The sequence below is a fragment of the Idiotropiscis lumnitzeri genome, chromosome 3 (assembly GCF_059441095.1).
Source record: "Idiotropiscis lumnitzeri isolate Australia: NSW breed Sydney's pygmy pipehorse chromosome 3, RoL_Ilum_1.0, whole genome shotgun sequence".
Classification (NCBI taxonomy): Eukaryota; Metazoa; Chordata; class Actinopteri; order Syngnathiformes; family Syngnathidae; genus Idiotropiscis; species Idiotropiscis lumnitzeri.
In genome coordinates, this window is record NC_142393.1 from 25,310,835 (window position 1) to 25,332,686 (window position 21,852).

The 21,852-nt window shown below is 41.8% G+C and overlaps 2 protein-coding genes across 4 annotated transcripts in view; one reads left to right on the forward strand and one right to left on the reverse strand.

Moving 5' to 3' along the window:
• Window positions 1–18,679, forward strand: part of dock3 (dedicator of cytokinesis 3) — a 57,004-nt gene extending 38,325 nt beyond the window's left edge. Inside the window, exons 23-54 of one of the 2 annotated variants that reach the window (XM_088292300.1) lie at window positions 1,017–1,187; window positions 1,698–1,890; window positions 2,005–2,132; window positions 2,745–2,891; window positions 2,976–3,074; window positions 3,165–3,259; window positions 3,406–3,481; window positions 3,597–3,697; window positions 4,032–4,090; window positions 4,172–4,320; window positions 4,410–4,495; window positions 4,621–4,647; window positions 4,729–4,824; window positions 5,203–5,263; window positions 5,514–5,607; window positions 6,176–6,324; window positions 7,603–7,689; window positions 7,776–7,880; window positions 8,559–8,700; window positions 9,723–9,889; window positions 10,651–10,737; window positions 10,987–11,166; window positions 11,237–11,320; window positions 12,032–12,148; window positions 12,790–12,932; window positions 13,604–13,745; window positions 14,144–14,225; window positions 14,811–14,926; window positions 15,039–15,123; window positions 15,200–15,322; window positions 15,478–15,560; window positions 16,202–18,679. In XM_088292300.1, the coding sequence (XP_088148426.1) occupies window positions 1,017–1,187; window positions 1,698–1,890; window positions 2,005–2,132; window positions 2,745–2,891; window positions 2,976–3,074; window positions 3,165–3,259; window positions 3,406–3,481; window positions 3,597–3,697; window positions 4,032–4,090; window positions 4,172–4,320; window positions 4,410–4,495; window positions 4,621–4,647; window positions 4,729–4,824; window positions 5,203–5,263; window positions 5,514–5,607; window positions 6,176–6,324; window positions 7,603–7,689; window positions 7,776–7,880; window positions 8,559–8,700; window positions 9,723–9,889; window positions 10,651–10,737; window positions 10,987–11,166; window positions 11,237–11,320; window positions 12,032–12,148; window positions 12,790–12,932; window positions 13,604–13,745; window positions 14,144–14,225; window positions 14,811–14,926; window positions 15,039–15,123; window positions 15,200–15,322; window positions 15,478–15,560; window positions 16,202–16,816 (4,089 nt within the window). In that variant the 3' untranslated portion in view covers window positions 16,817–18,679. The remainder of the gene's footprint in view (window positions 1–1,016; window positions 1,188–1,697; window positions 1,891–2,004; window positions 2,133–2,744; window positions 2,892–2,975; window positions 3,075–3,164; window positions 3,260–3,405; window positions 3,482–3,596; window positions 3,698–4,031; window positions 4,091–4,171; window positions 4,321–4,409; window positions 4,496–4,620; window positions 4,648–4,728; window positions 4,825–5,202; window positions 5,264–5,513; window positions 5,608–6,175; window positions 6,325–7,602; window positions 7,690–7,775; window positions 7,881–8,558; window positions 8,701–9,722; window positions 9,890–10,650; window positions 10,738–10,986; window positions 11,167–11,236; window positions 11,321–12,031; window positions 12,149–12,789; window positions 12,933–13,603; window positions 13,746–14,143; window positions 14,226–14,810; window positions 14,927–15,038; window positions 15,124–15,199; window positions 15,323–15,477; window positions 15,561–16,201) is intronic. The other variant, XM_088292301.1, reaches the window with a different exon arrangement.
• Window positions 18,680–20,118: 1,439 nt separating this feature from the next.
• pcbp4 (poly(rC) binding protein 4) overlaps window positions 20,119–21,852 on the reverse strand; it is a 51,555-nt gene continuing 49,821 nt past the window's right edge. For both annotated transcript variants that reach the window (XM_088292303.1, XM_088292302.1), the window contains exon 14: window positions 20,119–21,050. In XM_088292303.1, coding sequence (XP_088148429.1) covers window positions 20,705–21,050 — 346 coding nt within the window. In that variant the 3' untranslated portion in view covers window positions 20,119–20,704. The remainder of the gene's footprint in view (window positions 21,051–21,852) is intronic.

The following is a 21,852-nucleotide window of genomic DNA, read 5'->3' on the forward strand; positions in this document are numbered from 1 at the left end:
TGATTACATTCAGTGCAGGTCACAAGAGTAAAATGAAGATAGAAAAGGGGTTTGGTTGCGCAGTTATGCAAGATACACCAATATATATATATATATATATATATATATATATATATATATATATATATATATATATATATATATATATATATATATATATATATATATATATATATATATATAGTGTGGAACATTTAATGAAAGAAGCCGCTTTGTTTGGCAGTGAATAGAGTGCACTGTGTTCACGCCCACAACGGCAAAAACGTGGCTTGTGCGCATCTGCGAAATTACCAACACCTGTTCTAACTCACATCCGCGCAGATTTAGGTTGGCGCCAGACTTGTGCCTGTCAGGAAAATAAGAGCCCTGAGAGTCTTCCTTGAGCTGCTGCCTTGTGAATTGATTAGTATGGTATCAAGAAATGGTCAAAGGAAATGGTCTAAGCCTTGATAAGGTGTAATGTGCTGCCTCATAAATTGAGGTCGCTTCAGATAGACCAGTTGCAGCACAAGATATTGATGAATTTGCCCCACCAGGGGGCAGTATAAGACAGGCAAGCGGGTATACGGTTCATTCAGATGTCTCAACTACTCTCTCACCTCATCAGTACGGCACTAATGTATTTTATATATATATATATATATTTATATATATATTTATTTTTTCATTTATTAATTTCTTTCTTTTTTATTTTAATGTAGCACTGCAAGATACAGTAGATGCTATTTAGCATTAGCATTAAACTAGCAGTACGTTGATTTAATAAACAAAAGGAAATTCACTTTGATGTTAATTTATAGTTTAGTTCGTAAACCTCAGTTGTGAGTGGCATTAAACGGCTTGAACACCTTTTTTAAGAATTTATCATTATCTGCAAACTATTGCTCATATCTCAATCTCAATCTCGTCTTTCAAGGTACCTTTGTATGAAAAAGTGCCTTTTTTTTCCAGATTACGTCAAGATAATTTGTTTTGAAATTTTTCAATGTTAAACGTCTGTTCACGTCCTCCCTTAGGCTCTGGAGTACTTGTTCAAGTTCATCGTCCAGTCTAGAATTCTATATGCACGGGCCACCTGCGGGATGGAGGAGGAGCAGTTCCGAGCGAGTATCCAGGAGCTCTTTCAGTCCATCCGCTTTGTGCTGAGCCTGGACAGCCGCAGCTCAGAGAACTTGGTCTTCACACAGGTCTGAATGCAGACCGACTTTGCCATCTATATGCACTCGTTACCTTCTCTTTGGAAGTCTTATTTATTATTATTTACATTTTTCATTTGCAACTCGCAGTTTACATCTTTGTTTCATTCATTAATTTTTGTGTTGTCTCATTTTTTTTCAATTGTTTTCTGCTTCATTCTGTGCATTGTCCCATTTTGCCCCTTCTCTTGGCTTGATCTTGAAGGGGTGTGATCCGCTGCATGTCCTTGTGGTAAAGCTCCAGGTCTGTCATCAGTTTCAGTAAGTCACAACATTGTGCGTTGGTCCCACAGCTATCAGACATGATCTGCCATTGCGGTTTATCTACGGCACCCGTTCTCCTCTTTTGACATGAAAGACCAGAGGAAACATAAAGTGATGGCTTGTTTTAGCATCTTCGACAACGGGAATATGAATAACTGAACTTCTAAAACAGCAATGTTTGACATTGCTGAGTTTTCTGTCATTTAAGCATCGTCCTTGTTTTTGTTCACCTCCCAGGCGGCTTTGCTGAACAGCTTCCCTGATATATTTGATGAGCTGCTGCAGATGTTCACAGTTCAGGAAGTGGCTGAATATGTCCGCGGAACCCTCGGAAGTATGCCCAGCACTGTAGACATTGGCCAGTCCATGGATGTTGTCAAGCTGCAGTCGATTGCGCGCACCGTCGAAAGCCGTCTCTTCTTCTTTCCTGGTGAGAATTTGTCTGTGAAAATTCACAATTAAGACATCATAGTACAATGTAAATCTGTGTTATTTGAGACTAATCGTACTTATATCCTCGATCTCTGTTTTTTTTTTCACCCAGAGTCTCGAAGCATTTTGCTTCCAGTTGTTCTGCACCACATTCACTTGCACTTGCGCCAGCAGAGGGAGCTGCTTATCTGTTCGGGGATCCTGAGCAGCATCTTTTCCATCATCAAAAGCAGTTCTATGGTATGCTGCGTTGGCATGCAAACAATAGGACTGTCCTTTGCTATCAAATTGAGCACTCCTATTTAGTTGTTTATGCCAAGTACAACCTCCAAAAATATGTACCACCAAAATGACCAAAATAAAATTACGCACAATGTGACCAAAACACTGCTGGATGTATTAAAATACAATTAAAATACAAATAACAATTCTCCCTAAAAGTTGCATAAATACTTTTAACTCTGTAAAATACAAAAATGTATTTATATTAAATAAAGAAAGAAAGTTACTTAAATATTATCATACTTAAAGATGTGCATAAATAATGATTCCAAATCTACTGAATGTAAAAAAAAAAATCAAACGATTTCTCAATTATTTTTTGAAAACAGACGATTCAAAGTGATTAATTGCAAATGTATTGTAATTAATTGTTAAATATAGCTGTGCTGTCCAGTACTACGCTGGATGTTTAAAAAATGTTGACATTTGTTACGTTTTTTGCATAGTTTGTAGTCATTTCTTCCTCCACCACTAGAGGGAGCAGGCGTACCTCCAGTGGTACTGTACCACACTTTGAGAATCACTGGTCTGGAATGTTATCTTATTAAAGTCGAACTCGCCCACCCTCAGGAGTCGTCTGTTCAAGAGGAAGTGGAGATGATGGTGGAGAGCCTCTTGGACGTGTTGCTCCAGACTCTGCTGTCAATCATGAGCAAGTCTCACTCTGTGGAGACATCCAGAGGACAACGCTGCCCCCAGTGCACTGCAGAGATCACGGTCAGTAAAAGTGTGAATCAAACCATTTGTTTGGGCGTTTCATTATCCTTTCCAAACTTTGATGCGTAATTATCTCTTCTCTAGGGGGAGTACGTGTCCTGTCTGCTTTCGCTGCTCCGACAAATGACGGAGATCCACTTTCATCATCTGCTCAACAACTTCCACAGCAAGGAGGAGCTCAAAGTGGGAAAACTGGATTAATATCTGAAATATTTTCCCCTGAAATCTGCTTGTCTCGTCTCTAAATTACATATTACATTTATTCATCTCAAGGAGTTCCTGTTAAAGATCTTCTGCGTATTCCGCAACCTGATGAAACTGACAATCTTCCCTCGAGATTGGAGTGTCATGAGACTTCTAACCAGTCAGTGAGTCTGACTTCTTCCTTTGTGACATGCAGTCAACGTGTGGTTATTTTGTGAAGATTACACTTGTGCTGCGATCCCTGTCATCTATTTTCGGTCGCTACCTTTTTTCAGAGCTGACAGTGACATGCTTGCTTTGTTTTGCGCAGCATCATCGTTGTGACAACGCAGCTTCTTTCACCAGCGCTGCACAAGAACTTCTCAGAGGCCGATTTTGATTTCAAGGTGTGTGTGCGTTAGTGCGTGTGCGTGTGCGTGTGCGCGTGCGCGTGCGTGTGTTTATACACAAAACAACTGATCCATTTCCTTACATGCCTGGTCTTTTATTTTCCTTTGTTAGGTGTGGAACTCCTTTTTCAGCTTGACCGTGCTCTACATCAATCAGCCAAGTCTACAGCTGGAAGCGCTTGGGCCCGCCAAGAGAAAGAAAGTCCTGGACAAGTAAGCAAATACAATGGAGTTTGCAGCTCTTCCTCCATGAAGTGCCTTTGGTGTCCTCGTCAGAACCTTGGTCAATTCAGACGTTCTGGGGATCATCTGCAAATGACCACTCTGTGTCTGAAGTGTACGCCCCCACTGTCCCAGTATGAGCCTTCAATGGCTCCTCACTGCTGTTTTGCAAGTCTACTGCCCTTTCATTTCATTTTTTAAAAAATGTGTAGGAGCTTGACTAACATCCATTCAACTACTTAACTACTCTACTTAATGCAATGAAAATGACAATCAATGGAAAATCTCACCATGTTGACGATGTTCTACTTATCCCTTTCTGCAGGTATGGAGACATGAGAGTACTGATGGCGTATGAACTCTTTAGCATGTGGCAAAAATTAGGTTGGACTCGTACTGGAATATCAATCATAACACGAGGAAGCTAAAACTGACAATATTGACAAGCTTGTTTTTTTCATTTAGGTGACAACAAACCCCACTTCATTCCGGGAATGATGGGCCCTTTCCTGGGAGTCACCCTGGTCCCTCAGTCTGAAGTACGAAACATCATGATTCCAATTTTTCATGACATGATGGACTGGGAGCAGAGGAAAAATGGCAACTTCAAACAGGTCACCATGACATTTGATTGTTGCGGTTGTCTACTCATTGCAAACAAACCCACACAATTTGCCTGATTGCGTCTGTGTGTTGTTCGTAGGTGGAAGCGGAACTGATGGATAAGCTGGACAGCATGGTGTCTGATGGCAAAGGCGACGATAATCACAGGGAGCTCTTCAGCCTGTTGTAGGTTTTTCACATTTTTCTTGCTCTATGACATTCGAAATGTTCAAACGTTTAAAAGTCATCCGACAAACATATCCATATTTCTTTAATTGAGTGGAATTCTCTTTTTGTGTATGTTATCCTAGGACCCAGTTGTTTGGACCTTACCCTAGGTGAGTAACAGTCTAGCCACATAATTTGAACCTCTGCTCGCTGCCTCACTAAGAACACCGTTGACCGTTGTTTGTGCTCAGCCTACTGGAGAAGATAGAGCAGGAGACCTGGAGGGAGACGGGCATCTCGTTTGTCACGTCAGTCACAAGACTTGTGGAACGACTGCTGGACTACAGGTAAATAGAAAGAGTCACAAGGACTGCAAGGGGAAAGGTATTTGGACACTTGGTCATAACAGCCAAAACGAGTGTAAAAATGGAAGAAACGACAATATTCCACTTCATGGAGTTTTCACTCTTTTGGGAAAGTGTGCAGTGTGGAAAAAAACAACAACAACAAAAAACAAACATACACTGCGCTTTGTTAGGTGAATTTCCCCTTGACGATTTTTTAATCAGCTCATTAAATTAAAAAAAAAAATGGTGTATTGTCTGTGGGACCTTTTGTGCATTAATCCAGAAGACTGTTTGTTTCAATTGTGAAGTGGAGTTGTCAGACAATCTGAGTCTGTTTAGTATATTTAATCAATAACACGATTTGTTTTGTTTGTTTAGAGACTGCATGAAAGGAGATGAAGTCGAGAATAAAAAAATGGGTGGCTCTGTCAACTTTATGGTGAGACATTTTAATATTATTACTCTTTTCTGTTAACATGATTAAAAGTTATCAATATACTTTACAATTTAATTTGTTAAGCTACATTTGTTTCCTCAATTTTTTTTAGCTGTTGTTTGTAAATGCTTGTAGGTGCTTTGTCTTTGCTTGTGTAAAGCACACTGAGTCGCAATGTTTATGAAATAAAGCTGCCTTGCTTGTGTCCCCATGTCATTTTTTTTTTAAATGACCTTTCTTAACTCAAACCTAGAACTTCTACAAATCGGAGGTCAACAAGGAGGACATGTACATCCGTTATATCCATAAACTCTGTGACCTGCACCTCCAAGCAGAAGACTTCACAGGTATCGAAAATGCTTCCTCAATACATGCGACATACACATACGGAGACGTGACATTCCTCTTTGCCAATTCACGCGGCACTATGCCATGACCCATTCTGACACAAATCGGAAAATTCAGATTCCTTTTTCATGGCCAATTCACTCTCTAGTCGAGTCACCACCGATTTGTGCGCAGCCCCAATATACCCCATATATACTATATATTATTGGGAACAAAACGTCGGTGGATGTTGTCAGTAAATCTAAAAAGAAATGAAAAATGTTCCATGCATAGTATTCTACAACAAGTGTGCTACATGTAGACAGAGTGTGGCAGATATCATTTCATCTGTGAGGCCGAACTTTGCTCCCTTGCTCATTTATTCCGCAAAAGACAGTTGCTAGGCTCCAGGCGGCTTCCGACATCTGTTCACAAAAATATGGTCCAAAATGTCTGCGAGGTTCCAGCATGCTCTGGCGGCCAGCATGTGCAAACTTTCTGACATGTGTCGATATTGTGACATTGCAGATATGACAATAATACATATTTTCTCACACGTTTACTTGAACTGTGCATCGTTGCTGACAGAGGCCGCATTCACCCTGTTACTGTACTGGGAGCTGCTTCATTGGGAGGACCGGCCCCTCAGGGACTTTCTCCACTATCCCTGCCAGAGCGAGTGGCAACGCAAGGAGAACCTGAGTCGAAAAATCCTTCATTACTTCAACAAGGGCAAGGTAAGGCAACAATAAGGTTTAGCATGCTCACATTGAAACATGGAATTCATTTCTGACATGTACCAGGCCCCAAGAACGACAAAAGAAAAGAAACGACCGGACAATTTGAACCAAACTTTCTGCATGTGTTCCCCAACAATGGGCTAAATATAGGCTGTCAAAAAAAATACAGTTGCTTGTTTACTTCCAAACTCAACTTGGAGTTAACATGAGTGATATGTATGCTGCAGGGTGTGACATTAACTGAGGCTCGATGGCCCGGGGCCACCACGGGGCTGCATTGGGCCACCCAGACACTTCAAATGTTGGCTCAACCGAGCCAGTACAAATTTGATAAATAAATACATTGCAATCAATACAATCTTTGAAATAAACAAAAAACAAAAAAGTGCGCCCATGTAGAAAAGTCACCTGTCATCGCTGCTTTTTACTGTTTTGAGTCAAGGAAAAATAGGTGTTACTTTTGTCAGTAAGAAACACGAGCATTATTCTCATAAGGTGTAATTAACAGGAGAAGACGGAGAAGCCGTGCTAGCTGCTAACTTATTGTGAAATGGAATTTGGGCTGTGGTGGCCATTGGGAATTTCGGTAATAGAAGTTAATTTAATTTGAACGGCCGGTCTATGTCCTGCCAACGATTACGTTACAGTGCGTGACGGCCAGATATTTTTTTCTGAATTGTGCGACAGTCCATAGCTCAGAGGTTCTCCATGGTGGATCTATAGAAGTTTATTATCTGGTGTTGGGGGGAGATGGGCGTGGCATAGTTTCCTGAGAAAGCACACTTGGCGTGCTTTCTGCGCCTGATGTTTATTAACTTTTCCTTTATTAGTAATTAATTTTTGAATGACAACCTACAATTTAATACAGGATGTTCTTCTGTTCAAAAAGCCTCCTTTCGTTCAGACTGCAATACCGGTCATATATCAACGAAAATGTGTTTTTCTCCCTACAATCTGGCCTGCAAAGCTGGTATCCATCCACAAAATCTAGTTATTTTAGAGTTCTCTGCCCTTTGGAGAGACCAAATCCTCCCACGAGCAACTCAGAAGGTCATTTTGGCAAGATTTGAGCAATCAGGCTGTAACGCTGTTAACCAATGCACCACTGTGCTGCCATCTGTTTTTAGTAGATCGAGTATATTTCACACTTAATAGGTGACTTCACCTGTATGGTTCCAGGAAATTGCTTTTGTGGCTCGGATGCTGAGCTTTTACAGGTTTTATTTTGCGCTGTGTTAAGAATTTGAATTTCCTTGTTCCCATGTTTTCCTGCAGTGTTGGGAATATGGCATCTCTCTGTGTCGGGAGCTGGCTTTCCAGTATGAGACGTTATATGATTACCAGAGCCTCAGCTGGATACGGGTAAGTCTAGTCCATGTGCTCTCGTTGCCAAACAATTATTCAACCCCCAACGACCTTTTTTTATCCCATCTCATTCATTCTATCAGAAAATGGAAGCAGCCTATTATGACAACATTATTGAGCAGCAGCGGATTGAACCAGAATTTTTTCGAATGGGCTTCTATGGCAGGAAGTTTCCCTTCTTCCTCAGGGTAAGTCTTTCTGAGGATGAGTGGATGTCACTAAAACTCACTTGGGGAAGACAGAGAGTGTGTGCTGGACATTACTTTGAAATCAGGGCCAAGTCTGGCCTGGAGGTCTTTTGCGTCCCCGCTGCTTTTTTTCTTGCAATTATTCATCAGTTTAATTTTACTTGAACTAATATGAATATACTTATTGTGGAATGTTTTTGAATGTCACATATTTTACATTTTTGTCGAAAAAATAAAAAAAAATTATGGAAATTTTCCACAGTTTTTAATTAATATTTTTCATCGAATTAACATAAAACATATTTTCAACGCATTCACTGCCATTGATGGGTATAGAAGCCAATGAGTACATTCATTTTACCTGGTCTGGCAGTGAATGAGTTAATTGATTATTACAAGACATTACACCTTTTATGATTATATGCATTTTATATAAAGAAATGATAAAAATTCAATCATTTTAAATGTAAAAGAATGAGATATTACACTCCTTCATGTACGTTTTTCCTTTAATTAGTTTAACTGCTTCCTATATGTTGACCTGTAACATATTAAATTATTTATAGAATATTTCTTGAAAACAAATGCTGTTAAAGTTGCTCCTCCTCTTCACCAGGTTGAGCCACTTTACCCACGTGTCACCCTTGTGAACGCGACCCTCGCTTTGCCTCTTTTCAGAACAAAGAGTTTGTCTGTCGTGGCTATGACTACGAACGGCTGGAGGACTTCCAGCAAAGGATGCTGGGAGAATTTCCGCAAGCCATCGCCATGCAGCATCCCAACCAACCCGATGACACCATCCTGCAGAGTGATGCTCAGTGTATCCCACTCACGGCGCTGCAGCCAGAATGTTTTTTTTTCTCAGTTGATGCAGTGTTGTGATTTTCTGTTTTTGTAAGATAGTGAATCACGGAGGTGATGTCATAATAGTGTAACAAAAAAAGCAAAATTCAAATACTCTCCATAGGAAGGTACTGATATAACTGCGTCACCAAAATGCACTGATGTCATCTAAAACTTACTGTTAATGTAAAATGTCGCCACAAACCCCGTTCAAATAAATAAAACTTTAACTGCAGACTTTCAGCTTGAAGATGGGCATATTTGCAGTTTGTCGATGTGCCTCTCACTTTTTATGCAACCAAAGTGTAATGAAACAAATGAACGATCTCAAATCAAACTTTTTCTTTGGAATACTTGCTTGCAAGTCCTTTGCAGTCATTTACAACCTGAAATCTGGAACCTATCAACAACATCAACAGACATGTTTTGTCTTCAGAAATAAAATGCATGCTCAATCGGCTTGATGTCAGGTGACTGACTTGGACTTTGCATAACTTCATTGCCTTCAAAAACTTTTTGCAGAATGCTTGGGGTTATTATTATCATCTGCATTGTGAATTAATTTTGAAGTATTTGGCAAAATACTGGCAGATAATCGGATTGCCCGAAACACTTCAGATCTCATTCTTCTGCGTTACATCTCATCATCAAAAAGTGCACCTGGTCATGGAACAGCTGAGCATTCGATTGTCCTCTTACTTTTGCTCCCCTCAAAAGTGGGAGGCACATATACAAAACGGTAGTACATAATTCCTACACACTCAATTTAGACGTAAAAGCCCTCAAATTAAAGCCAAAGGTCTGCAACTACAGCACATCTAATTTCATTTAAAATGTGGTGTCAAAATGATGAGAACTATTTCCATGTCACAATTATTATGGACCCGACTGTATAATGGTTAGAAAGAGGACAGTAAATCAATACGCGTCCTATTATAGTGTACTTTGTGCTTTGGTGCCTCCTGCCTGTCAATGTGTTCCTTGACACTGAGCTTGTAGACTTGCAGATCTACGCGGTGACACCAGTATCAGACATCTCAGATGCGCCTCAACTGGAGCGTGTGCCCGAGAGGATCAAGAGCTTCTACCGCATAAACAACGTCAGCCGCTTCCACTATGACAGGCCTTTCCACAAGGGCCCCAAGGACCGTGAAAATGAGTTCAGGGTACGGTGAGCTCGTCGCTCTCGGAATTTAGATGTTGGAACGGGCGATGCTGTGGCTCATTCAAGTGAGGTCCACATGCTGTAAAAAATAGGAGTAACATCTCTCTGTGGTCACAAAGGAGAACTGCCGGACCGTGACTAGGTACAGTGCTCAGCAACAATTAGCACATCTCCTTTGGAATGTAAGAAAAATTTCTCAGTGAGGCAAGAAACAATTCAATTTCATCATCATTTAAATCATATATTTGGTACATGGTTGGATTTTGCATTTATTATTTTTCCACACGGACAGTCACAACAGATTGAGGAAAGAGTGTAAATTTTGGAATAATTTTATACTTCTATAAGAAGATAAAAGAAGCTAGTGCAATGCGCACCAAAACAATACAGCTACGAAGCTAATGTATCAACGTTAGCTCATTTAATTTGAGCGAGACGACAGATGGTGAGGCCAGATTCTCATTCGCAATGCTGACCTGACTCTTGACATAAATGATGAAAAAGTGTACATTTGAGTCTAATCTTACAAAATTAAAGTCATATATGTCCAAGATTCCAACAACATTTTAAGTACTGTAACCAAATCAACAGAGTGCAAATGCAGTCACTTTTGTCGTGTAATAACGTAGTAAGAAAATGACAATAGTCACTTTTTTTTCGAGGTGCATACATGGCACATTGACCCAAATTTGAAACCGAGAGCTTTTCACTGCAACGTCAACGAATGCGGGACAAATCTCGGTTGTCTGCTTGTTCTAACAGAGCCTGTGGATCGAAAGAACCACGCTGATCCTCTCCCGCCCTCTCCCGGGCATCTCCCGCTGGGCCGACGTGGAAAGAAGAGAAGTGGTGAGCAACATCGTCTCGTGTCGCTTTCGCTGTGACCGTGTTTTCTTGAGGCTCCCGAATCATCCTTCGCCTTTTTCAATTTCAAGTCGACAAGATCTCCTGCTGATTTAGTTTTCAATCTTTCTTTCAATTTGTTCCTTGTTAGTAGGATATGAAATAAGCGAAGTAATTGTGTATCTCCCTGTATTTCATTGTAAAATTCTGTTGCCTGAATGAAATGAAGATTAAAAACAAAAAGTCAACTTCCAGGTGGAGGTGAGCCCTCTGGAGAATGCCATCTACGTGGTGGAGAATAAAACCCAGGAGTTGCGCACTCTGATCAGCCAGTACCAGCACAGACAGCATCACGGCAACATCAACCCGCTCAGCATGTGCCTCAACGGCGTCATCGACGCCGCGGTCAACGGAGGCATCGCCAGATACCAAGAGGTAGACAGACACGGAGCACCGGCTCAAGTGTGGAGTTGTCTTAATCTTTTGACACCTGCCTCTTTGACAGGCATTTTTCGACAAGGACTACATTAGCAGTCACCCTGAAGATTCCGAGAGGATTACGCACCTCAAGGACATGATGCAGGAGCAGGTCAGAATGATCTATGCCACCTTCCTGACAAAATTTAATGTGCATTTGAACAAGGGAAAATTGCCCTCCATACTATTGTACTTTATAAAAACATGCTCTAATAACATAATTAAATGCTGCTCTTCTGGTGTGTCCTCCATGACCACATGGGGGCAGTGTAAGGTTGTGTTCATATTGCAGGTTAATTTAGATTTCTTTTGCCCGTGTGACATGTATGTCCTTTTCTTCATTCCATTGTGAACACTACAATTGTGATTTTACTTGAAGATTACTGCAAATTTCTTCAGAAATGCCCTTAAGTTTTTAAATGCCACTCCAAATTTAAGCTTAACCTATTAAACATTAAACAAAAGAGAAATCCCTTTTTTTTGTGTTTGTTTTTAAGACAGCAGCATGAAATAACGCTAACCCAAACTGGAATTTAGGTAGCAGTTTAGTAAAACATATAGCTAGACAATACAACACAACTCATATTGTTTATCCTCTGGGAAGTGTCGTACTGATGAGCTGAGCCAGGAGTTGAGGCTTCTTAATGAACAGCATCTGCATCTGTCTGCCCTAGACTGCCCCCAAATGGTCATGATTTGCACACCAAAAGAAGCGGCATTCAATTGATGCAATGTGACCCAAAACATTTTTTTATTCTCTTTTACTCTGTTTAATTATGGTCAAAGGAGTAGCTTTTCCGCATTTGTTGATTTCTTGCTGCAGGTTCACATTCTTGGGGTTGGTCTGGCTGTTCATGAGAAGCTGGTCCACCCGGAGATGCGTCCGCTGCACAAAAAGTTGGTGGACCAGTTCCACATGATGAGGACGGGGCTGCACCATGTGAGTTACGGCTGGGACAATTTTACACCTTTCCTTCCTAAATGCGGTCATACCAGATTGTTTTTTTCATACAGGGCTGCACAATTAATCCGATTTTAATCATGATCACAAGTTTGGCTGCACAATTAAGCCAACCACCATGTGGCCAACGCATGGTAAAGACTTCATTTCGCTGCCTAACAACAAGCCAGCCATATTTGAAAGAAAAAAAAATACAGCAGAAATTGGAGAAAAGGTGCATCTTGGAGAGGAGCTAGTGTTTCGGAAAGGATCATCATCCATTGTCTGGACTCAAGTGACATTAAACAAGATAACATTTTTTCTAATAATAATTCATTCATCTTAGTTGAATTTTGCACTAAAGACTATTTTGACCTTTATTTCTTTTGACATTTTATAGTTTTTGCAAAATAGTGTAGATGTTTTCCCTAACATGATGAATTATTTTTATAACAAAAATAAATACTCACACTCACACCCACACACAACCCCCCCCCCAAAAAAAACATGTTTATCAGTTTGGCCATAATCGTGCAGCCCTAGTTCCTTTTGTGGTGAATTCGCCAATAAAAGAACTTTGCAATAAGCTTTGCAAGCATTTTACACTATTAAAATGTGAGCAGTGTAAATATTCAGAGTAGTATATTTTTGGGACGCAGCAGGGTGTGCCCGGCGTGGACCGATTTGGCCCTTCTGGCTGCTCCGGGGTCAATTCTCCCAGAGGCGTCCTCTCATCCCACAGCCACATGAGCCCCGAGAGTCTGCGGCTCATACACAGACACAGGTCAGTCACTGTACAAACACCTTTGTTCACCTGCATCACACGCTGAGCTGAAATCTCTCCTGGTATTCCCATGGAGGATTTTGGGAAATCTCAATGAGCCTTAAAACAGAATAAGTTGTCCCTCGCCATCCAGCAATTCATTTTTTTTTGCAGATCTAATGCATTTTGCTGTGATTATTCTTTCTATGCAGGCTGTTACAGCTGAACCATGTAGCAATAAGCGCCAGCCAAAAGGGCAACTGTAAAGGGCAACTGGCTTCATTTCAGGGTTGAGAAGGTTTCTTTCAAAATGTATTCTGATATAGTTAGTAGTTTGTTCAAAAAATGTAATCCAAGTACCGTCATGTTCAAGTGATGTAGTCTACCTAAAATGGTCACATGACATTCACAATGTGACAGAATGACGTCAATTTCATTCAACATCGGAGGTGGTCACTAAATTGTCAGTCCCTTAAAATGGTTGCAGTGACTTAGTTGCTGTTTTTTTCCCCTCAAGATAATAATTCCACATAGTATTTGTAAAAATGTATTCAGGTCACAGAATACTGAAAATTGAAAGAGGGTTCTATGTGTGAATGAGTTGCTCCCATCATGTACTCAATGAAAAGTGGTGTTTAGAACGGAATTCAAGTCCCAGGTTTCCTCTTGAACCAATCTTCCGTCTTCCGCAGCCCTCTGAACCTGCAGGGTTCGATCCGTCACTCGTCCTCCTCGCTGTCCTCTCACACATCCAGCGAGGCGGGAACAGTAAACCTGGCCATAATGACGGAGGGTCTGATGGGGGAGCACCCTGAGGAGGCCATACACATGCAGGCAAGGCTTGAAATCTAAAAAGTGATTGTTGAGCATATTTTCATTTTTGCAATTTGATTTGAAATGTGTCCAGATTGTGTGAGGGATATTTTTGAATTCTCAAAAAATGACACAGATGCTTTATTGTGGTGAAAGATGTGGAATACAGTGTTCTCTTGACTTGTGAGTTTCATATGCTCCGTGACCACGCTCTTGTCTCAAAGTACTCATATCGCGAGTTACTATGGGATCGGTTCCCACTCAGAGACGGACGGTGCCTGAATAGTATCCCTTTCACCTGTAGTCTGCTGGGATAGGCTCCAGGTTTTGGATGACACATTACATCGTAGCTACCCATATTTATTTATTCGTTGAACAACTCTCTCATTCATGCCTCGTCAATGTATTATGCTTTGCAGCCGAGCCCTTCCTCCTCCAGCCTGAGCTCGATACGTTCCAACTCCTCCCAAATTATAAACTCAGCTCCCTCGAGTGCCAGAGGTATGTGCGTGGCTGCAGATGCTTCTTCTTTGTGATGACATTTTGACTATCGAAAAAAATAACATTACATACATACAAGACCTACATTTACTGTAAATTCCTATTGTCCTTTTTCTGGACGTGTATTGGTGCCACAACCCAAAAGTAAATTCATCATCACATTTTAACTGCGATATGTTTCACATCCCTGTTCGGCAAAAATAAATAAATAAATAAAAAAGCAAGGACGTTTCTCTGGTTCAAATCACTTGCAGAGCCCGATGTAGGTATTTGTGTCGTCTTCTGAAAACCTTCAATCTTTTTAAACATTTGGGGCCCTAATGTGATAGAATGGCAGCCGTAGCACAAATTTTGGTGCTGGGCCAAGTCACACACGGAAAATAGGGCCCATGGCCTTATTTTTTCCACAGTATTGTAGACTTACATAGTTGGTAACTTTGATTCAAAAGACATAAAATGGATGGAAGGAATTGCTTTGTTTGTTTTGCAAAAAAAGTGGAAATGAGCATCTTTTTTTTTCTGGTGTGGCACCAATACGCTTCTGTACCTTCTAGATCTGACATGTATGGATTCTTCCCTTTGCAGGCTCGCCGTCTTTGCCTGACAAAGCCAAACACAACAGGGAAGTGATGATCCTGCTGCCATCTCATCGTGAGAGGGCCAACAACTCCATGTACTACAACTTGGCCGAAAACGGACAGGTAGGGACAAATGTGTCCGGATCGTGTGAGGGACAAACAATGAATTGCCCCTTCGCCGAGCGTTTTTCAAAACGAGCACAGCCTCTGAGACTGTATTTGTCATCTTGTACAGAATAACCATCTGCAGCGTGCCTTACTGCAACAAGTTAGCCCCTGCAAGCCCTGTCCAGATCCTCACATGACGCTGCCTGAGAAAGGTGCAACAGAAACCGAGTAAAAGATTTTATGTTTGTGGTGCGTGCAAGCGTGATGACCACTTTCTACTGCCTGCAGTGTTTCCGAATGCTCCCGGCAGCTGGAACATGGATGGTGAAAACAGGGAGCAGGTGTCCTACATACCAACTTCTGCTGGAGGTGTAATTATGCCCCCCGTCCCTCCTCGATCTTTCCCACCAGGTACATGTCCCATTTACACATTGCGCACAATCTCGTTTTTTGATGATATAGTGCATGAGTCAACGAGGGGCCAGATGCTGTATTCGCCCCAAATAGAAATTGCTGTGTTTTAACAAAGAAGCGTTTTCATCTGTGATTTACTTTTTTTTCTGTAGGACACTTCCTCATGCACTGTGACGCATTTAACAGCCAGAACAACGACCCTCCACCTGCCCTTCCTGTGCGTTCACTTCGAAAGGTACAAACTATTACGATATTGGGGTCCACCGGCCATTAGTTTCAATACATTTCATGTTCGTCAACCATTTTTTTTTTTTTATATAATGTGCTCTTTAAAATTACCATTATTTCAAATGTGTTTTCTACTGTTGATGAACTTGCATTAGCTCAGTTAAAGTTTGTATTAATATTTTCGTGTGACTGGAGCAGGTTGAATTTTTTTGCATCAAAATATTGATATTGATTGTTGGATAGATTCAATCTGACTTTCAGGAGTGAATTAATTATGAAAACTGATGAGGTTTTGTGTGTGTGTCTGCGTGTGTGTTTGATATCTTCTTTTCTTTTTTTTTTTTTTACAAGAAGGCAAAAGTTCTGACATGACTCATTTTTACATCACAAACAAGTTCCTTTTAATATCCACTGTGAGGTTGAAAGGTTTTCTTCATCACCTTGCTTTCAAATCCTCAACAGATGCCCATTTTTCATCTCCCACACTCTGTCTTCACTTGCACTCAAGTGTTAAAAATAAAAAAGGAACACAAGACTATTTTCATCTCCAGTAGCAACATCCTCAGCATTCCCAAACAGTGTTTGTCACAATGATAAAGAAGTGGCGGCTCTGCAGGTTTGACTTGTTATTTGTCTCTCTCCCTCCAGTCGCCCCTTCACCCAATTCCCGGTTCGCCCACCAGCCCTCAGTCAGCTTTGGGGGGCAGCAACTCCACTTTGTCTGGCAGCGCCAGCAGCGGCGTTTCCTCCCTGAGCGAGAGTAACTTCAGCGGCCAGTATCCCGATCCCGGCCCTATCAGGAATGACGCCTTGGAGCCGCTCCCCAGCCACCTGTGGTCGCCCCCCGATGAGTACCTGGCCTCTTCCTACCTGCACATTCACTACGGCACCGCAGAAATGGACTCGGTGGACCCAGTCCGCCCTTTCCACTATCGCAGCCCCACCTCGCACCCTCACTCCCACCCTCACCCTCACACTCACGCTCACGCTCACTCGGGACTGGACGGCCATTCCCACGGGCCGGCGGCTCACCATCACCCGCCCACCCACGGGCCTCATCACATCCCCTATCGCAGACCTCAGCCCCCGGCCATCCCGCCCAAACCTTACCTGAGGGAGGGCTGCATCCCGGAAGAGGATCTGCAGCCTCAGCCCATTCCGCTGCCCCGCAGGATCTTCCACTCTCCCCACGGCCACAGGGACGAGCAGGGCAAGCACGCCTGGGAGCAATGCATCAGTGAGGAGCACGAGGAGGCGCCGTGATCCCAAAAGAGGTCTTTCCTTCATGTGCACTGAGTGAAAGTAGCGAGAAACCAACCCGCAGGAGAGGAAGTTCCTTGTTGCATTTTTAATTCAGTGCACATGAGGGGCGCGTCGCTCATTTGGCCTCTTGGAGGTGTTTCAAATAGAAAATGAGCTGCTGACTAAGAGGAGAGAAAAAAAAAGATCTTGATTGTACACAGTTGTACAAGTTGTCCGTGAGCATGTTTTCCCTTTGAGAATAATTCGACAACCATTTTGTGAAGTCTAGCGACCACGATCACACCTGTGCAGGATGACCTCACAACGCAGCGTCGGGTGGTTGTTATTCACAGTGAAGTGACTTCTTCGGCTTTCAATGCTTCATATACACAAATTCTTATTTTGATAAATTTGCTACATGCTAGTGTTTTCAAAGGCTTCATACGTCCATTCCACTGTTAAGTGCTCCTTAATAGTGCCTCATGACTGGAATGACGCGCTCTTTTCCGCGTTACGGTTAAGACGTTGAGCAGGTTGCGAAGGTTGGACCGCCATCTCAAGGGACTGACAATTCTCCATCCGCATCATGCGTATGGAAACCCACGTGAATGTATTCCAGATGATCTACTTGTACAGCAAACCTCAATTTGCAAACCTGGTTATTCCGATTCTTTTTTTTTTTTTTTTCAAGTGCTTTAATTTGAGTCTTTGTTGAGGACCTAAAACGATAGGTGGAGAGGAACGGCTGTGGGGCGACAGGCTGTCTGGATTGAATCACTCCCAAAACTTGCGACATGTTGGCTGTGATTGAAGGCTGGAAGGACTCGCCACTTTACTCCTCTCTCGTCACGCTTTTTGCTCCCCTCTCCTTTACTGTATCAGATCGTGTTAAGCGGTGAGGGCTCAACCCGGATGATGACGCTGTCAAGCTCCTGACCCACTCAGAACGTGTTGGAATCGCCTACTTGCCTTAAGTGCAGTCACATACAGTTTGACCTCTCATCTGGACTGGAAGCGCTTCTTTGTGTTAAAATAGACCCGCTTAGTGATGTTTTTTTCATTTTTGCTTTGGTTTCCGGTTGTGGTTTTGTTCATAGTACTGATATTTCTTATCCTACCTGCGGCTCTTCCTTCTAATCTCGTTCGCGACCTGCTCGGTGAAAGCCAATTATGTGTGTCAGGCAAAGAACAAGCGTCGTTTGTCACAATGTGGTGGCCAGAAAAGTGACGTTTTTTTTTTTCTTCTTTATCCCTTGGTATGTCATTTGGCAGGTGGAGGCTTCGTATTACTGTACATCCCATTTCCAACTGACGAGACGGCATCTATTTTTGTATGTGAGATCATCAATGGTGTGAGCTTATTCACAAAGGGCCCTCGTACCGCACGCGTTGCTGTACTTTGTATGGAAATGAGCCTGAGGTTAGATAGAAACACCGTGCGAGTATCGACGACGGAGGAGAACTACAGAATGAGTCGATTCTCAAACTATAGGATCAATTAAAATTTTCCAATGTAAATTCTGTTACTGTACATACAGCGGTATTGTGAGATATTTTTGAGAATTATTGCAGACACCCCCCGAAAAAGATTTATTGTTGTTTTGTGTATATACATGTACTCCAGAGATCAATGTAATTGATAACTATCTATAATCAGTGTTTGAAAAAGGAAGAATTCATTAGACTGTGGCTGTCTCCACCGTTCTTGACGATGAGTCTCATATAAATAATTTATACACTTTTCAATGTGCTTTCCTGTACATATGGTGTTAGCATGATCGGACAGTGTTTGGTTGTAAAAGTGGTTTTCCTACTCCCATAACTGCTGTGGTATGGAATTCATTAACAATACCAAACAATAAAGACAATCTTTTATCAGCATCACCAACTGGCACCCCCTTTGTCTTTGCACGGCTAAGAGAAGTAGCCCGGCCTCACCTGTAAGTGGCATTATTCGTTTTAAAATCAGTGTTTGAATACTTTGGAGCTCCTGAAAATGGAGGTACTCTCCACAAAATGGCTGTAATTCAAATCCATTTGAAGAATTCAATCTGAAAGTCGCTACTTCAGTCAAACCTTGTTGGTTGTTATTTCATTTTCATTTCAATGAGTTCAGAATCATGATAAACAGCTTTTGCTGTCTTTAAATATAAAAGATGACATCTGACATTCTCTTCTGAGGATGCACATTACAAAATGAGCTTGGGTGATTGCTTTCTGCTTTCTAACGCAATAAGTGTGTCGGTACACTGGTTGCGTCATTCACCGCTGAGGTTATACTGTCTGCTTCTCCAGTTGCGGGGGGAAATAAACAAGCTGTCGGAAAAAATCATATTTGTGTGCATCACTTGCTCCTAAATGTGCATTTTTATTGCTTTTACACTAGAAAAAAAATAAAATGTGGTACATTCTATTTCATCCCTTCTGACCACCAGACTTGGTGCCTCACAACACGGGATGAATAATACCAACAGTCATAAGGAATCCCAGACACAAACCTCATTGAGAAGTCTTCAGAGCGAAAGTCCACGCACTGAAGATGAGGAGTGGCGATATCCACACGTTAAAAGAGAAAGTGGAGGAGTTGCCAGGTGTCGACCAGGATGAAGCACCACAAATGTCTTCCAAGGGGACCACGGTTTGTTTCCTAGGATGGTCCGGACATTTTGAATACACACAAAATTTGCCCATCACTGCAAGCCTTGTGAGGATAAGCAGTTTTGATCATGGATGGATAGATATTCTTAACACTCAAAATTATTTTGCAGCTGCAATAACAGCACAAATATGTAGAGCAGGAATGCAACACTCACTTATGTTTTCCCCTTTTCTCTGCAGAGTGTGCCGCAATAGAACTGATTGTCACATACGTGGATGTGTTTACAGAATGTAGTTCACAAACGAAAAAACGCTTTTGGTCAGGATCAAACAAGCGGATCATGGGGCTTTTCTGGTGTGAATACAGCCTACATCAGGGTTACCATTTCCGGTCCTCGAGGGGCCCTTTCCCGCATGTTTTAGACCTTTCCCTCCTCCAACACAACGATTCAAATGATCAGGATCATTCAGCTTCTTCAGAGCTTGCTCATGAGCTGATCATTTGAATCAGGTGTGTTGGAGGAGAGAAAGTTCTAAAACATGAAGAAGAAGGGCCCTTGAGTACCAGAGTTGCTGACCCCGAGCCTAAATGACAATGAATTGTTTTGACATTGCCATCTGAACTGGGACTGGCTCAAGCCGATATTCGACGATTTGAAATCTTTTTGTGACTCAGTTGATTAAGAAAATGTTCTCCTCTGTTGAGTCAAAGGACATAAAACACGTCAAGAAAAAAAAGATTTTTAATACATGTAACAATGCTAATAAATAAAGATTAAACGAGTGCACAAATCAAAATTAAATCCAACAAAATGAACGAAACACTGAACAATCAAGTACAGTACCTTAAAAACAAAATCCCCCCAGTCATTTACAAATTTTTTTAAAAACTTCCAGAGGCAAACATAGACATTGTATAAAAGCATCATACAGTAGCGCATTTTGTCATTTGAGTATAATTTACAAATTATTGAAGGATAAATACTTATGGCTGACCTCCGACATGAGACACACATGTGAAAATGTGTTTCGACATGTGTCTCTCAGATGAGCTTCAAGCCCTTGTACATTGTTTGAAAAGATCAATAACAGTGAAGTGACGACGACGGCAGCCCATCAATTGACGTGAAACTCACATTTGACTTATATATCTGTAAATGATTTTGAAAAGCTTTATTCCGTTGGTCTCTTCTCTGTTGGTGCATCGCAGAATCAAAGTCAAGGGCATGGCTGCCGTGGGATATGGCTACATCAGGCGATTGCGGGAAGAACACTCAACATCCGTCCTTCCGTCGGCTCCACGAGGCGTCATCAGTACGGCGCAAACTTCTGTCTCTCTGGCTTTTTGATGCAGTTGGCTGAGGAGATTTTGGCCGTGTAGGCCGCCAGAGTGGTGTGGGATGGCGCCGCCGTAACCGCCACGGTCGGGGCGGGGCTGGACAGAGTCAGAAAGGGGACGGACTTCATCCCCAGCAGGCCCGACAGGGGCATGGCCCCGTATGGGGTGCCCAGCATGTGAGCCGGGGTCAAGGCGCCCACGGTGGCCAGGGTGGGAGCGGGCGAGGCAGCCGGGGACGCCGGCTGGGTGAAGGCCATGTTGAGGTCAACGGGAGTCGCCATGGTGGAAGCCTGGGCTGTGGATTTGGCCGTTTCTAAACTGCGAGGGCAGGAGACAGGACGAGGAAATGATCAGTACGTTATTGGGTTGCCCCGTACACAGACTTAAGACATTTGGGGTGTTTGTGTACCAACTCTGCATTTTTTTTTTTTTTTAGTTTTCAATGCAAAAAGGAAACTTCTGAAACTTAAATTTATAAATAATTTTTAAAAATTACCCAAGAATTAAATATCTACAAAAGGCTAAGTGAATAATATCACAGAGTATAATCACAAAGTGCATACATCAGACGTTGATCCCTTTTGAGGCACTGGCTCGGCACCATGATGCTCCTCATTTCCAATTTATGCACTTTCTTTTGTTGTACCTGATTCGCTCTCATCAGTCCACCAAGTGACTTTGTGGCGCTCACTTATTAGTGAGGCTGCTTATTGAAGTCTTAATGCGTCTGCATTTTAAATGTGAATATCATTGATGAAGAGGTTAATTAAATTATGGCAGCCCAACTTGTGATCATGATAAGGAATTGGATTAATTATGCAGCCTTAGTTTATAGTACTAAAAACATGGGGGGACTCCAAAAGTCAAACTGATACTCAAATTCTTTCCCATTCATTCCCCATTGCAATTATTGCATTGAATCTGTTCCCGCTTCCCGAAAATTAAAAATGTTTGTGATGTGATTTTTAATGAGAAAAGTAATATTGTAATATTACAATTGATAAAAACACATTATTTACATAAATAAATACGATTAAAAAGAATTAAGCAGTTTTTAATCACACTTTCTCCCTTCAATTATAATTGTGCTTCTCATTCTGGTGCGCGCTCCTTGGCCACC